The sequence below is a fragment of the Leiobunum rupestre genome, chromosome 2 (assembly GCF_980474605.1).
Source record: "Leiobunum rupestre chromosome 2, qqLeiRupe1.1.hap1, whole genome shotgun sequence".
NCBI lineage: Eukaryota > Metazoa > Arthropoda > Arachnida > Opiliones > Sclerosomatidae > Leiobunum > Leiobunum rupestre.
In genome coordinates, this window is record NC_143385.1 from 55,184,037 (window position 1) to 55,202,567 (window position 18,531).

Sequence of the window (18,531 nt, forward strand, 5' to 3'; positions counted from 1 at the left end):
TAACTTCATTTCCGATATGGACACTGAAGTACAAAATCTGCCATAATCACCGTCCTGAAACAACCTTCTAAAATTATAGCCGTAGTGATTATTTTAATTACAATTTTCTTATTTGAGTTCATTTTGTGGTATTTTGAAAACGTTTCTACCGTAAAATTGTAACTTTTTTCACTGTAGTTCACAAAATGGTATTAAAAGTATACTAATTTTATGTTAATTTCTATTAATTGTATTGTTTTCTAGGATATGATTGCATCACAAGCTCTCGAGAGGAAACTACAATGGGTTTTTTTTCTTCTTCCAAGTGGATTAATATGTGACGTCAATGGGAATAATTAGAGGCAGTTTCGAGCACGGGACGGTTTAATTTCGAGTGTCTAGAACTGTTATCTCAGAGAGACAGCCGATAGAATTTGAGGGTTATTTGAAGTTTAGATCACGTGATGAATTAATCTCAACAAGATAGGAACTGATTAATCTCCCATGCGTCATTTCTCTCTGAGACGCTGAACTGAAAAGAAGTGCATCCGCTTTGCTCTCGTCATCTACCGTAAACATGGAAAAACGATCTATTGGTAAGCATTATTTTATTAATACTATTACTATTTCAATAGACAAAGGCTTAACATTTTCATTTTCTATAGCCGAGACGCATACCGTATCCAAACGCAGGGGCAAAGAAAGACGTATCAACATAAAAATCACGTTAGGAGGATCAGTCTACATTTCTTTTGGTTTCGACGGATCAAAATTACAAGTTCTCTTCTTCAAAAAATCGAACGAAAATATTCTGTTCCTGACCTCCGAAGCTTTCACCAATCTACTCTCTCTTTGGGGAGAGCTTTTCGCCGCTACGCAAACCGGAGCATCGTCTCTAACCCACAACATCATCGACTATCACGACAACAACGTATCCGTCGTCGCCACGACCAACAACATCAAATTGAACTCTGCCTACGGTCATGTTCTGGATCTGGGAGCTCGCGAAATCGGTGAGTTCCAAAAAAAAATTGATTTTATTCGGTTTCAAATAAATCTTTTAAACGAACATAAAAATGTTATCGAATGCATGTACTTAGCTATTGTTAAAAACCTTAAAAAAATTCACGAATTATTATATGGAAAACCTTTCGAGGGTTTATTTTTGTACCCAGATCAATTTAATTCGTACCATCAAGTAAAATCTTATTTTGGCTGTTTTAAATCACCCTCGGAAGTACTACAAGATTTTACTAATTTACTCGTAGATAATCAATTAACCTGTAAACTTAGCTACTTTAATTTGTTTTCATTGTGTAATGCACAAGATAACCATCTAATGGAATATCTGATAGTACCTACTAACATGTAAACCAAAGTTCTAAAATAAAAAAAATAAATGTAAATAACTTGTTTTTATTGCCTAGAGATTAGAAATTAAGGGGTTCGAAAGCGATAAGCAAACGGGTAAAAATCTAATCTCCAGATATCTGCACGAGGAAAACAAATTCTGGAGAATGGGGATGGGGGAAAGCAACTGGTGATTAGAAGGGATGAAAGCAATGGGGGGAAAGGAGCTGGTGAACGAGAGATAAAGTATCCAGTGAATGGGGGTGGAGGAGAGAATCTGGTGATTAGAAATTCTGGTGATTAAGGGAGGAACGCAATGGGGGAAAGGAGCGGGTGAACGAGAGATAAAGTAGCCAGTGAATGGGGTTGGGGGAGAGAGAATCTGGTGATTAGAAATTCTGGTGATCAAGGGAGGAACGGGAGAGGCGCGGGTGAACGGTGGGAGCCAAGCTACAGCTTTGTGTCCTTCTGGTGATTGAGAATGAAATTCTCATTCACCAGATGGACACCCTTCTCTCTTACATGGGAAAAAAGAAAACCTTTATACTGGGAAAAAACCACATTATACATGGGAAAAAAGAAAACCTTTATACTGGGGAAAAACCACATTATACATGGGAAAAAAGAAAACCTTTATACTGGGTAAAAAACCACATTATACATGGGGAAAAAGAAAACCTTTATACTGGGAAAAAACCACATTATACATGGGAAAAAAGAAAACCTTTATACTGGGAAAAATCCACATTATACATGGGAAAAAAGAAAACCTTTATACTGGGAAAAAACCACATTATACATGGGAAAAAAGAAAACCTTTATACTGGGAAAAAACCACATTATACATGGGAAAAAGAAAACCTTTATACTGGGAAAAAACCACATTATACATGGGAAAAAAGAAAACCTTTATACTGGGAAAAATCCACATTATACATGGGAAAAAAGAAAACCTTTATACTGGGGAAAAAAACACATTATACATGGGAAAAAAGAAAACCTTTATACTGGGAAAAAACCACATTATACATGGGAAAAAAGAAAACCTTTATACTGGGAAAAAACCACATTATACGTGGGAAAAAAGAAAACCTTTATACTGGGGAAAAAACCACATTATACATGGGAAAAAAGAAAACCTTTATACTGGGAAAAACCACATTATACCTGGGAAAAAAGAAAACCTTTATACTGGGAAAAAACCACATTATACATGGGAAAAAAGAAAACCTTTATACTGGGAAAAAACCACATTATACATGGGAAAAAAGAAAACCTTTATACTGGGAAAAACCCACATTATACATGGGAAAAAAGAAAACCTTTATACTGGGAAAAAACCACATTATACATGGGACAAAACAAAACCTTTATACTGGGAAAAAACCACATTATACATGGGAAAAAAGAAAACCTTTATACTGGGGAAAAACCACATTATACATGGGGAAAAAGAAAACCTTTATACTGGGAAAAAACCACATTATACATGGGGAAAAAGAAAACCTTTATACTGGGAAAAAACCACATTATACATGGGAAAAAAGAAAACCTTTTTACTGGGAAAAAACCACTTTATACATGGGAAAAAATAAAACCTTTATACTGGGAAAAAACCACATTATACATGGGAAAAAGAAAACCTTTATACTGGGAAAAAAACCACATTATACATGGGAAAAAAGAAAACCTTTATACTGGGAAAAAACCACATTATACATGGGAAAAAAGAAAACCTTTATACTGGGAAAAACCACATTATACATGGGAAAAAAGAAAACCTTTATACTGGGAAAAAACCACTTTATACATGGGAAAGAAGAAAACCTTTATACTGGGAAAAAACCACATTATACATGGGAAAAAAGAAAACCTTTATACTTGGGAAAAACCACATTATACATGGGAAAAAAGAAAACCTTTATACTGGGAAAAAACCACATTATACATGGGAAAAAAGAAAACCTTTATACTGGGGAAAAAACCACATTATACATGGGAAAAAAGAAAACCTTTATACTGGGAAAAAACCACATTATACATGGGAAAAAAGAAAACCTTTATACTGGGAAAAACCACATTATACATGGGAAAAAAGAAAACCTTTATACTGGGGAAAAACCACATTATACATGGGAAAAAAGAAAACCTTTATACTGGAAAAAAACCACATTATACATGGGAAAAAAGAAAACCTTAATACTGGGAAAAAACCACATTATACATGGGAAAAAAGAAAACCTTTATACTGGGGAAAAACCACATTATACATGGGAAAAAAGAAAACCTTTATACTGGGGAAAAAACCACATTATACATGGGGAAAAAGAAAACCTTTATACTGGGAAAAAACCACATTATACATGGGAAAAAAGAAAACCTTTATACTGGGAAAAAACCACATTATACATGGGAAAAAAGAAAACCTTTATACTGGGAAAAAACCACTATACATGGAAAAAATAAACCTTTATACATAGAAGAAACCACTTTATGCATGGGGCATTTTAAATTCTAGACCACAATGTCAAAAATATTCATACTTTTCCCACTTGGTTTTCAAGTTTCAAATATGTTGGCAAACTCATAGAAGGGACATTTAGAACTGACAACGCTTCATCCTGCTGGGCGTGACCCGCTCCAATTGACGTAAATGCCCACGTTCCAATATAATTGATACTTTTATCGTGTTCCGTTTCTTTATTTGTTAGGATTTTCTTAGTAGCCGAACACGAGTTACATTGGAATATAAGGTGGCTTTGAAGTCCAAGAATCAACTCCTTTTCGAACCGAAAATATCCTTGTTTTCGGCATTTGTGTCTATGCTTTTCTAACGAGCTGATTTCATCTAAAAAGAACCCAATGTCCACAATTCTTCGTCCTTCAAGGTTTTTCAAATTTGGAGATGAAAAACCATATTTTATGGGTTCCGTTGTTAGCCTGAATGACGAAATGTCTTTTCGCTCTGGGAATCCTTCGGCTATCCTAATATCATTTTAGTTATTAATGTACGGCAAAACGAGTCTAAAACAATAACGGCACTTACTTCTCAAAACTGTCAGATGTAGAATTATTATCGGCTGTGGCCGCGATATATCCAAATTGAATGTAATAATGGCGATGAATGTGAAATCGGGCACGGAGCACTCAATACGGGTGACAAGGTCACGAATTTCTCCGAAGAAATTGCTAATACCGATGACGTATTCGAAGCTAAGGAAGTAGTCATTTCGAAGGAGGGAGCCATTTTCATCCTATCTAATATTTCTCGACTACGCTCTCGTAAATTTGTTCCTCTTTTGTTTGTCTTTTTTTTGTAATATTTATGAGATCGAGGAGCCATCTCTTTATTAACTTATTTATGGAATATCAAAAAACTATGAAAACCGAAAACCAATAGAGTGGAAAACGGAAAAAAACTTGGGAGTCGAAAACTGAACGTCTTACTTGGCACAATACTTGTTAAAAATTGGGGAAATTTTAGCTACAGGTAGGTAGGTAAAAGGGGGTTAAATTTCTTTAGGGTGAAAAATGTAGTCAGGAGATAATCCTTTTGCACTAAAACTTCACCCGCCAAGCAAGCTTGAAGCTAAAAATCTCTCGAAACGGGCAAAAATAAATGTCGCCACAATGGGCAAGAAAGAGTGGAAAAATTGCAGATTGCTGTGGGTTTGAATGCATCGCTGTAAGCTGCCACTTACTCCTTCAGGCGCTTACCCAGACGAAGATGGCACAATACAACGCCGACCTTCGACTAATGACGGGGGTGAAATCTGAGATAAAAGGTTTTCGGACACTATAGTTCCCAAGTACTCTTTATTCGTATCCGTATTTACGACCATCTATCGTAGAAAAGGTGAACTACGCCCGTAAACAAAATGCACAGTTGATGCTACGGCTTTCAGCGTTTTAACGATAAGTAGTTAATTTTTCAAGTTAAAATTTTTTAAATGGTTTTAAAATTAAGTTTAAACTTGGGATAATTATTTAATCTTGGCACAAATTACAAATAATTTGAATAAAATCGTTATTTCGTAAAATAAAAATTTACTAAATTTTAATTCTTTAATAAAACCAAAGCAAATAAATTTAATTAATTTCTGCCAAGATTAAAAGCTATAATTAAAAACCCACTATTTTCTCTAACATTTTCAAAAGTATTACTTAAAAATTAACGCCAAGAGGTTTAAAATGGTTTCTAGATTTCTTCGTTTTTAAATAATTATAAAACATTAACCATTAAACATATATGTAAAACAAAATACTAAATGCATAGAGTGAAAAAAAACCAACATTATGGTATTTGACAGTATTATAAAATTATTTTCCAAGCGCACTTTATAAGACTTTTAAAAATGCTCTATTTGAAAACAATTTGGTCAAGACCTCTTTAGGTTAACCTTAAACACAAGATTAACAAATTTCTGACTTTCATGAAGTTACACTACTCTCCCAATGGAATTCAAAAAAGCTATTTTAGCTTGCCCAAATCACCCTTTCAAGCAAAAAAAAACCCTGTATAATTATAGAATACTAAAAAAATAGTAACTTACTTTCTACGCTAACTTAGCCCTACTCGACCTAATTTAGGCCTAATTTTCTATGTCTAATACGTTGAAATACATTTCCAATATATATAAAAGAATGCCTAAAAATTTCATTTTAAAAATAGTAAAAAAATGTATGAAAATAGAAACATACTTTTTCTTCTTCTACGGTCGGAAATCCTTAAGCCTATGGCGTAAAATAGAGTCGACGAACGGCTAAAAGCGAATCAAAACAACTGCGGTACCTTCCACGACTATTCACTACGACGGAAAGAACGCTATATGACGTGTAGATAAGGCTCTTGAGATTAATATCGAAACTGCAACTAAAAACGAAACTGAAACTCATTTCTCATTGGTTGATGACTACACTGACGTCATGTCTTAAGTACCAGTGTGGAAAAAACCCTTTGACGCTATTTCAGGATGACCCCAAACGTAATTTTTCCGACCTAATAATCGTGTGGATAAAACCCATTGAGCGATATCATGGTCGCCCTAACGAAATTTTTTCGAACTAATAATTATCACGTGTTTATTATATTTAACTAGGCTTAAACAGCAACTGAAGGTTGTTTCCTATTGGTCGACGTCATTTTACAAGTTTAAAAAAATATTGACAGTATATCATGGTAGCCCTAACTAATAATAATTATCACGTGATCCAAACGACAACTAACCATTAAATTATATTGGTTGTGTCTATTTCTGAGATAACAGTTCTACGCACTTAAGATTAAACTGACTCGTGATCGAAACTGCAAGTAAGGAATGATTCCAATTGTTTGACTTCAAATAATTAACCCACTTGAATATTTGGAACAAAAAACATTGTTTGACGTCATATAATTAACCCACTTGAATATCTAAAATGGGAAAAAAAACATCGTTTGGCTTCATTTCTCTACAAACCAAGCAATCTCAATACAGTAAAGTTACTCAAAAAATGGTAGTGGTCTGCATTAATTATAGTAGTTTTAATCCTTTTTCTCATATGCTTCCCCCTAGACCTAATTTTACCTAATGTGTAATCCGCTATGCCTAGTTTGTCTTACTCACTTCTGTATGATAATTATTTTATTGATTTGCCTAAAACAACTTACTAAAACTCATTTTTAACCCTAATTCGGATTCCTACCAGGTAGGCTTCAATTAAGCATACTTAGTATAATATGTCTTAAAGTTTTAATGCTGTCTAATACAATAAAAAACATTCATGAAAAAAACTTACTCTGTATGTACAACGAACGCTCTGGAAGACGGAAAATGTACAGAAAAACATGAAACAAGACAGTATTTCTACTCAAACCTTTCCGATTGTAGCGTAAACGATCAAATAAAACAAAGATCTCGCTTAGTCAAAGAGCAGTTATCTTATCAATCGTGAGCAGGGAAAGATGAAAGGGTCACGTGAGAATCGGTACGACACAGGAAGTGTCATCACTTGAGCCCTTTTATCAATATATTTATTTATTTACGGATTATTTCAAAGTTTAGATGGCGCCATGGTTCTCAATACAGTAAGCCCTAACTAAAATAAGTTAATGGTATGCAATAAAGAACGCAAAACGTATTTAAAGGCTTTATTATTTTTTTTCGATCGCGTTTGTTCATTTTCCTCTGATCTCCTAGTTTCTGCTTCTGTCATAAGTATTTATAAATATTTTCCTATCCATAAACCATTTCCTAACTGGTGGACTTTGTTAAGACTAAAATTTTACTTATAATTCGCTGAAATACATTTTCCAATAATTAAAAAAATTTAAACTAGGCCAGTAAAGTGTAAATTGCTAAGACTAAATTATACACCTGAAAGTAAATTTTCGATAAACCATTTCCTAACCGCTCGGTTTTGTTAAGAATAAAACTTTACTTCTAATACGCTGAAATACATTTTCCAATACGTAAAAAATTTAAAACTAGACCTAAGAAACCAGCAAAGTGTAAATTGCTAAGACTAAATTTCTAAGCCTAACACCTGAAAGTACATTTTCCATAAACAATTTCCTAACCGCTCGGTTTTATGAAGCATAAAACTTTACTTCTAATAGGCTAAAATACATTTTCTATTAAAGGGATGCTGAAGACGATAAATAACTTACTCTTATCCGATTCCCCATCTATAATTAAGCCTATTTAAATATTTCATTCGTTAAAATACTTTAAATCCATTTAAAAAAAAAATAAAAACTTTGAGAAATTCGGGCCTAACGCGTCGTCCCAAAAGGTTCTCGGAAATTTGTGTATTCCGCGGCTGTACGAGCGTCCAACGAGAAGCCTCTTTCAACTTTTATAACACTCTAGCAGCAAAGCATTCAGCTGATGTCAGTAAAAGTGATGTTGTGGCCAAAAAAAAAGACTCGTTTTCAATAGAAAGATTCTGAAATTTATTTCATTGCCTTGGATACTTAAATCCAGTAAATTCATCTGATGGAAATTCGTCAATTATTTTTGAGACTGCACAACTATAGGAATTGGTGCTCGATTTCTCCTTCCCGTTCTACGGAATGTAATGTAAACAAATTGCCTATATGCAATATATCTATATTTTCTGAAAAATAGAGCTTTATTAGCAATTATCACAAGTGAAAATAGACTGTAAAACTTAAACCAGAAATCTATTTTAATCCCTTTTCTGGGAGAAGTATCCAACCGCAAATTTTCTAGAAACGTTGTTTTAACAATTTACAGCTTGCGGATGTGCACAATTTTATATACAATTGAAGAATATTAAATGTACGCATTCCTTACGAAAATTTTACATTAGGGCAATGTACGTTTTCAGGTTCTTTAAAAACTTGCCTTTATATATTTTAATCCATTCTCCTGAATTTTTTACTTCAATTATTGTAATTTAAAACATTGGTTAAATAAGGTTTATTATAAACTTTTGTTAAAACCAAATAGTATCTTACCCGTGTATTTCTTGTTCATTCTTATCATCGACCATTTCCTGTACGTAATGGAGGTACGCTGGCTCGATAACATCAATTTCTAAACAATTTAATCGAAATTTTCTCCAATCGAGACAGCAGCGTAAACTAGGGGTTTCTCGCACTAATCTTCCTATCTCTCGAAAATAAATACTCTGTAGGCATTGGCCTGCAATTACCGCAAGTACACCTAAAAGAAATTGTTTATGTTTAAATTAGTATAATGATTCGTGAAAAATATTCAGAATTCATTTTTAAAAATTGGTATTTTCCAATACGTTCATTATTTCCCGCTATACTACTGGCTTTTCATTTTCATCATCATTCGCAAAATACTCGGGGTGGTCAACAAGTAGAGGCTCAACGTTATACGGAACGGGCGAACGGCCCCTAGATTCTCCAATTCTTCAGCCATAATTTCCGTCAGGACCCTTTCTAAATTTTTTTTTATTCGTTTGTAACGTGTGGGACAATTCAGTCCTCTCGTCCATCTGATTAATCAGGGCGAGATATGTGTAACGGCCACGCCAACGGGGGGATACGTGGGGACAGGGGTGGGGACACCCGTAGCGGAAGTATTCCGACCACCCGTTGGGGGATTGGTGGTCGTCCTCACACGGCCATCCACAAACTCAGCCTCCCGGACGTCTGGGATTACAGGAGTGAGCCACTACTCCCGGCTCTTTCTAAATTTAACTAAGTTTCATAAACCAATATAAGGCTTGGCCTTATATCAAGGATCCTATGCTTATATATTGGAAATCGTGGTGAAAATGATTGTTTACCTTATAAAATCACGTGCGTTGACCGCTGGCCTAAAGAATAGATGTTAAAAAAATCTACAGTAGAATAACCGATCAATACGTTTATATAAATTAGTTATCCGAATTTATTTATGAAGAAAAGTGTCTTAACAAACATTAGGCTAAAAATCGCAAAATGCAGTGGCTCTGAGCGTGCGCCTAAATTCGCTCTCTCATTGGTTGGTGTTATAAATGTTGAAAGAGGCTTCTCATTGGTCGTTCGTACAGCCGCGGAATACACAAATTTCAGAGAACATTTTGGGCATTGAATTGGGAATAATACTGCTAGAATTACAATTACGATTTTGGATACCATGGTTACGCGGGACCTGTTCTAATAAGACTGTACGAAATTCATCTTTATAATTAGGTGGTAGCGCCATCTATATTTTGTAAAGTTATATGGCTAAAAATAAATAATTACTAGCTAACTCACCGTAACTTGAGTTAAAAAGGATCGTGTTGACAAAATAAAATTATTTTTAAACAACTTCAAAGGTTTTTTTGTTACGAGAAATCATACATTTCAATTTCGCATCAGATTTGCGAAAAAATTCAATTGCAATATAGTTGCCACCACTAGAGACAGATGCCGCTACGGTAGAACGATAAAGTTGATGTTAGGCGGAAACTATTCGCTAGTTCTAGAGTAATTTTTAGGAAACAGCGAGCAACTTCAAAATACAGTTTGTATGGAAGGAGTTGGTAGTTTGGGGTAAAAGGTGTACTCTTTTCGTCCCAAAGCGAGCGAATAGTTTTGGCCTATAGTCTCCTTATGGAAAGAAATTGGTCCCGCGCCAGGCAAATTTAGTTGCACCTCTATTTATTCCCAACTCAATGATTTTGGGTCGACGCGTTAGGCCCGAATTTTTCAAAGTTTTTATTTTTTTAAGAAATGGATTTAAAGTATTTTAACGAATATTTAAAAAGGCTTAATTATAGATGGGGAATCGAATAAAAGTAAGTTATTTATCGTCTTCAGCATCCCTTTAAGTTATATTTTAAACTTGGCCTAAGAAACCAGCAAAGTGTAAATTTCTAAGACTAAATTTCTAAGCCTAACACCTGAAAGTACATTTCCCATAAACCATTTCCTAACCGCTCGTTGTGAAGAATAAAATTTTACTTCTAATACGCTAAAATATATTTTCTGTTACGTAATATTTTAAACTAGGCCTAAGAAACCAGCAAAATGTAAATTGCTAAGACTAAATTTCTAGGTCTTAAAGTACATTTTCCATAAACCATTTCCTAACTGCTCCGTTTTGTTAAGAATGAAATTTGAAAAAATGTAAAACTCCGTACGGAAAAGCTTCAGTCAGACAGCTTGGGAGAAAAGGCTTTTTCCAGATAGGTAACATAAACTTGGATTACATTTGCATCTATTTTAATAATGATTCATTATTTTGTTTACTTTTTAGTGAAACAATACCATTAATGCCACCTTGTGCTACGCTTTCCTCTGTAAGTTCTCAGAGCAGGGAGTATCCAATTTCAGTGTAAGTATTTATCTCACTCAAATAACCTTGGTACTGTAATGCATGTAGTAATAATAATCAGCTAAGCTAATACCCAAGTCACCACCAAAGGTCTAAGTCATCTTGCGACTTGTATTGCCTTATTAATGGTGGCTGGGTTATACAGCGTACGAGGGTGGTGCTCAGCCCTTCATGCCACGCAAGCTAACCGACAGCTCCCTATACCTACGATTTCCGTTAACTTCAGCACGGTTTTATCAATTTAATCAATTTATTTATGTTCTAGAAGTACAACTTCATCAATGCCATCATGTTCCACACCTGCCCTTGTTGTAAATTATCCCACTACACAGTCTCCAACTTCATTGTAAACATTTTGGTCAACAATGTTGATGCAATGCTTGTTATGTTTAATTTTATGTTTTTATATTTAGTATATCACCTGAAGAGCTAGAACTGAATCGAAGTTTCTCATCAATGTAAAAAAACAAACGAGATATTATCATAAGTAAATGAACCCAAGTTATGTCTGCTATATCCTCATATTGAATGTGCTTTCCTTACACGCTCAATCTAAAAACCTATTTTGTACTGTATGTGTACTCTAAAATTAAGTAAACTGCACTTGTTATATTGTTAAAAAATTCAACCTATTTCAATAACTACGGTTCATTAACTTCTGGTATTATTGTACTTTTGAAAAAATATTACCTTTTTTCCATTCAAGAGCAACTGTTGGCAGTCTTTCACGTGATCTGAAATACACTGAAGCGTCTAGTACTGCAGAGCACAATGATCCAGTGCCAGATAAATAATGTTTGGCTTCGGTTGAAAGTCTTGAGTCACTCGTGAAACAATGCAACGGCACTCTTTGCCCATACTCCAATTGCGGGAGAGCCTTAAGTTTCAAACCATACTTTGATGGGGCAATATTCAAAATATCCTGGAGATGCAGTCATTGGGCAGACTACCATTACGGTAAATGGCAAGCAGTTAATGAAAATTTTAATCTTAAGCGATCTGCATCTTTATTATATGCTGGGACTTCATTTACAAAAGTATGCACTTCAATTTGCTTAAATTTAGTTCAACGCAATAATTTAAATGTTCATAAAATTTGTAGTTCCAAACTTTTGGCAAATTTTTGGATTTGAAACTAATAGGAGAGACATGCTTGATCGAGAAGCAAATTAAACATTGCTATCCCACTGTAATGCAGTTTTGGGACTCTGAACAGGTAAATAAATACACTTATCTGAAATCAGGGTTAAAATTGTTGCATCATATACTGTATGAATTTCATGGAATATTTATTTTGTTATACTTTAAATCAACATTACCTCCATGGCTATTTTCTAACTTTTTTTGAAAATCTCTTAATAAACATTAGTTTGAGGGTTGGGAAAGTTCATTTCAGATCATGTTGGCGGACGACAACCCACTGGTTAGTCGCAGTTCAAACACCTCTTATTTCTTTGGGGAAAAGGGGGATATAAAACCTTACGGTTAGCTGGGGTATTTTTAGTAGTGAATTCAGTTTTCGGAATGCTAAAAACGCTGTTTATTAACCGTTGATAAGAATATTTTTAGCAGTGCTTATACTGTAGGCTGCTGTTTTATTATCTTATTTTTCTATGGTTAAAGTTGGGCACTATCAAACACGAGTTTTGACCACATTCGAAAACGTCGTGTGTTCCGTCGTCTAACCTTAAGCTTGCTATCATTCAAACCATTACATTTACACTGTTTTGGACGGTGCTATTAGATTGTAAAATATATTATAATGGAGCAAGAAAACATTAATATTCTCAAGTTCTCAATACCATAGCAGAGCCGAAGTCTTAGCGCCAGTTCCGGATAAGGACGATGGAAACTGGTCATTCTCTCTACGACGTTAATTGAAAACTTAGTCTCTGATTTTCGGCGGAGGATATTCGTTCGGCTATTCTTTCGAACGAAATCTCCCTTTCACCATCATATTGGTATTTAGTGTAAACATAAATATATAATATTGTTGACTAACTTGTAAGTATGTATAGTTAAGAATGTGAATATAAATATACGAATTGTGGAATAACAACTTTGTGGGCAGCCTGCTAGACTGGACGTATTAGAATTGGGAAAACATATTGAAGGCTTTAAATAATTGTAAACGCCTTAAAATAATTTATTATATTATAATCGCTATTTCCAGAGGCGTCCCTTAGGGGATGTGGGAGGCTCCCCCCAAAGTTTTGGATAGTCGGTAAACTGAGGTCTATTTTTTAACTTGAAAAATATCCGGGTAGACTTGGTAAAACAGCTACTCCCCTTTAAGGGATTGGAGTGTGCAATAACTGATGGCTTTACTGGGGAGTCGGGGTCCAGCTCTAGTAACCCATAAGGGTGGTGGCGCACTGTGAGATGTTAGCTCTGATCAAAGGGTCCTATATCCACCTCCGACTCCGGTCAGTTATGGGCTGGAAACTGAGTTTCGGCTCAGGCTAACGGAGAGGGTCCGTGCAAACTGGCTGTCTCGGGTAGCCTGCTGTGGGGCGGCGGGCCTCCGTATGAGGCGCAGTGGTCCTGTTTCCCGGTATTTTGGGGCAGCACCGGGATCCCGTTGCCAGATGTGCCGGGTTACGTGGACCGCTGTGTGTCCGTCGTTCCCCTTTAGGAGCTCTTTCTGAAGGGTGTGGCTACAGCTTACACTATTACTCCCACTGTTGTGAGCGAAGTGAGAATTGGTCCACCCATTGCTGCACTTTCTGCAGGGTTGAGTTTCTTGCGTCACAGTTGCGACCATCAGTGGTAGGGTGCTACTACCATGAATGTTTTCATTTCAACGATGAATATCGAATTACATCATTACCCTTTCTGCCATCTGGGGCTGGGATGGGCGGTGCCTTTCTGCGTTTTACGTAATCACTTGAGCCAATCAGAATACAGGCGTTTGTCGTTGAGTTAATCCACAAAACGGTTCCGGAATTGCGCGATTTAACTGGCGAAGAAAATGACTGGTGATTCTTAGGAAAATATCTGTACTCTATCCAAATTACTTGATAATCATAAATACACGAAATTATTATTAATATTCTTACCTATTTTCTTTCAATCAAAAAGATGTGTATTAAAATTTTAGAAACTTAATTTCGCCCTAAGACTTGACACAAAACGTTGCCCTTGAAATAAGCTTCAATACAATTTTTGAGCGGTGGCGCGTGACCACCGTCATAATAACTAAGCCCCTCCCATCCTAGCGACTGAGGTCAGACTACTTAATGCAGTTCGATATTCATGGTTGAAATGAAAACATTCATGCTGGATTTGTCACCTGTCCGGGCTGTGGACGCTGGCGTAGGGCAATATGATAAGGACCTCCGGTGGAGTGCACTCAGTTTTGGTACAATACTACCCCCATATGACCCCTTATGTACATGTACGTCACTGATTAGTATAAAACCAGGATTAATGAACCTGTTATTTACAACGGTAACTTTCAATCTAGAAGGGGTTAGTCGGTCAATATCTTTTATATTAAAATAGTGCCATATAGATATGGAAGTCTAATAATTTAATATATCCAATTGTTTTTCGTATACCTTTATATTTATATTTCCAGAGGCGTCCCTAAGGGGATGTGGGAGGCTCCCCCCAAACATTTGGATAGTCGGTAAACTGAGGTAAAACCGCTACTCTCCTCCAAATCCGACCACTGGTTACATTCGTAGACAATAAAACACTAGTCTAAGAAAAATTTGGTTTGTACTCCGACTAACCAGTGGGTTGTCGTCCGCCACATCCTCAGCTCGACGGTGACCGTTGACGCCATCTTCATTGTTCACTATTTTTTAGGGCCATCTCTCCATATAGGCTAATGTATAAAACGCTGAAACCAGACATTTCGATTTTGTGGGCAGTCTGCTAGACTGAACGTATTAGAATTGGGAAAACATCAGAAATGCAAAATTTAACCATGGTTAGTTTAAACTAGTAAATAGTAAGTAATATACTATAGAGACAGATACTTCATGGTTCATTGGGAAAACATATTGAAAGCCTTAAAATAAGTTATTATATTATAATCTTTATTTCCAGAGGCGTCCCTTAGGGGATGTGGGAGGCTCCCCCCAAAGATTTGGATAGTCGGTAAACTGAGGTAAAACCGCTACTCTTATCCCAATCCGACCACTGATTACATTCGTAGACAATAAAACACTAGTCTAAGAAAAATTTGGTTTCTTAAAGGGTCATATGACGTATCAGGCGGAATGACTAAAAACTAGCATTTATTAATAGCGAGAGAAAACTGTTTGCAGCAATCGAGTCCCCGAGATTTCGATGAACCTGTTACCTACAGTGGTAACATTCAATCTGGATATGACAATATCTCGACGGATGATATATTTCCGTAATAAAATAGTGCAATATAGATACGAAAGTCTAATTTTACAAATCCTATCCCAGGTTTGCGGTTTATTTTATCCAATTGTTTTTCGTATTCCTTTATATTACTCTAAATATTTTTTAATTTTTGCAGTTAGTATTAGGCACCCTCTGTTCCGCTTTTTATTTAATTCTTAGAACGCACAAATCGATGAGAAATTAAGGAAAAATATTCATCCCGTCACTGATTATAACAATTAAAAAATAAGTTATGATGATAAAAAATCAAGAATTTTGAAACGTAGGCCTCCCGACGAGTGAGCGGGTGTGGTTGAACAAACCATCCGGTCGCCCACCGTGATTGAGGTCCGTTAGCTTTAAAAACTAATTCAATCACTCGGGTAGATCTCTTTCGACTTTACGGCAGCGCTTTTTATTGAACGAACTATTTGGCCGTTAGACGACGCGGCGCTCAGAAGTGAGCATGCTAGCGCGTCGATCGGCCGATCTCGCTCAAAGTGTCGTGAGCGATCAACGACTGAGATAACTTTTTGGCGCTCGGCCTGAGCTGGCTCAGTTTTGCCCTAACCCCGAACAAGATTAGCTGACTTCTAATCTACAGTGCTGGCTCACTGCAAAGGATTTTCAAATATGAACGCTCGCAATTTTTGCCAATCTCTGGATTGTTGTAGTTGAGGTTGGAACTAAATTCAAATAATCTAGTTTCAGGGCTGCTTTTCCTTTACTGGGGGCAATGGGTTAGGTTAGGTTAGGTTACTTTTATTAATTTAACATAATGAACCGCCGACAGGAGACACGATGTATAATTTTTGAAAGCAATTACTTTACGTACTCTTTGTATTGGATAACGACAAAGCATTCCACGCTGAACGAGAAAATTATCCATGGCGAACGACAAATCGTTCCACCGCGAACGACAAAACGTTCTAATTTGAACATCTATGTTCAATATTGAACCGTCAACCATCGTTCTTTATCGAACGAATATTTTTTGTTCATATTAGAACAAAATGGCGTTCTGTTACGGGGACAACCTTCGGAACGGCGATTTGTACAAATTAGAACAATTTTTTTAACAGTGTATGGAATGAATTATCCAACAAAGATCTTCGTGGTCGTCTTTGGGTGTTAGGTTTAAATGCTATTTTGCATAGAGAAATTGGAAGCTACGAAGCAGCCGATCGTTTAACCCATCAACATTTGTATGGGAAATCTGATTAGTTTGTATTAATCAATACTACCACTAAAGAGCATCGAAAACGCTTGTTAAAGCGACACAAAGATATGCAAATTCTTAAAGAGAATGATCCCGAAAACACAGATGTATTTATGAAACAACTGGTTGATGATTTTTATCCTAATCGTCCGGATAGTCGTGAAGACATATGTTTGTATGACTGGTCGAGGTTCTACTATCGTGTTCAAATAAAGCCTACCACAAAAAGACCGGCAGATGTACTAGAATGGAAAAACAATAATGGTTTTGTTAAAATGGGGGTAACACCTTTTATAGTTCAGCTCCCACACCATGATCCATACAAATCTGAAACAGAGGCTGATAAATTTTACCATAGTATGTTAATGCGATTCTTACCTTGGGGATTTGCGAACAACCATATTCCGTTCTCTTTTCGTATCACATAGGCTTTTTCGCCCGTCAATTTTCTCCCTCGCCCCTGAATCGCGAAGCCCCGCTGACGGTGCGGTCTGCGGGTCGGCTGGATATTTGCGGACAACCATATTCCGTTCTCTTTTCGTATCACATAGGCTTTTTCACCCGTCAATTTTCTCCCTCGCCCCTGAATCGCGAGGCCCCGCTGACGGTGCGGTCTGCGGGTCGGACTGGGGATAATAAGTGTGGCACTTTCTTACCAAAACCTTGTTTGGTCAAAAGTAAGAAGTGTGGCACTTTCTTATCGAAACCGTGTATGGTCAGAAGTAATAAATAAGTGTGGCACTTTCTTATCGAAACCGTGTTTGGTCAGAAGTAATAAGTGTGGCACTTTCTTATCAAAACCGTGTTTGGTCAGAAGTAATAAGTGTGGCACTTTCTTATCGAAACCGTGTTTGGTCAGAAGTAATAAGTGTGGCACTTTCTTATCAAAACCGTGTTTGGTCAGAAGTAATAAGTGTGGCACTTTCTTATCGAAACCGTGTTTGGTCAGAAGTAATAAGTGTGGCACTTTCTTATCGAAACCGTGTATGGTCAGAAGTAATAAGTGTGGCACTTTCTTATGGAAACCGTGTATGGTCAGAACTAATAAATAAGTGTGGCACTTTCTTATCGAAACCGTGTATGGTCAGAAGTAATAAATAAGTGTGGCACTTTCTTATCGAAACCGTGTATGGTAAGAAGTAATAAATAAGTGTGGCACTTTCTTATCGAAACCGTGTATGGTCAGAAGTAATAAATAAGTGTGGCACTTTCTTATTAAAGGGAGAGTGACCGAAAAAAAAACAGTTGGTCTCATTCGATAGAACTCTTTAACGCGCACGCAGTGCCGTTAATTTCCGCCCCCTCTGACCAACCCCCTTAAAGGGAGAGTTACCGGGAAAAAAAAGTTGATTTCATGAGGGTGGGCGGTGGCCACTCTTTAACATAGGATGGTGAATTTTATTTCAAACAATAGGAAATCACATGGGCCCAACAGATTTTTTATTAGTTTTCCCACCCGGGTCAGCTGATGGTGGGCGGCATCCACTCTTTAACTTAGGGTGGCAATTTATTTATAAAAAGATAATAAATCACGTAGCCTCATTACCTTTCTTTATTAGTTTGCCTACCTGTGTCTACTAAGGGTGTATATATTTGTCCACTCTAATACACTGATGTGGAACTAATATTACGGCCTGGGCCGACTTGTTATAAACCCGCCTTAAGAGAACGACGTTATTGCGGACGGTGGAATCCTACCATGGCCTCCGAAAAAGGCGTGTTTGCGATTGGACGCGGCGGGGACTGAAGCGGCTACGGGAGTTTTCCTCTAGCCTAGGCTCGTGTAAAGCTAAAAATAGTCCTCCGCTCGCGCTAAGCTTGATCTGTTAAAAATATAAA

The 18,531-nt window shown here is 36.5% G+C and overlaps 1 protein-coding gene across 1 annotated transcript; it reads left to right on the plus strand.

Moving 5' to 3' along the window:
- The first annotated feature begins 238 nt into the window (after positions 1 to 238).
- LOC149958433 (uncharacterized) lies at positions 239 to 16,697 on the plus strand. Its single transcript, XM_090167184.1, has 4 exons — positions 239 to 575; positions 645 to 1,262; positions 15,369 to 15,480; positions 16,556 to 16,697. Exons 1-4 carry the CDS (start codon positions 557 to 559, stop codon positions 16,695 to 16,697), a joined length of 891 nt encoding a protein of 296 aa, XP_090023310.1. The 5' UTR covers positions 239 to 556.
- The last annotated feature ends 1,834 nt before the right edge of the window (positions 16,698 to 18,531 follow it).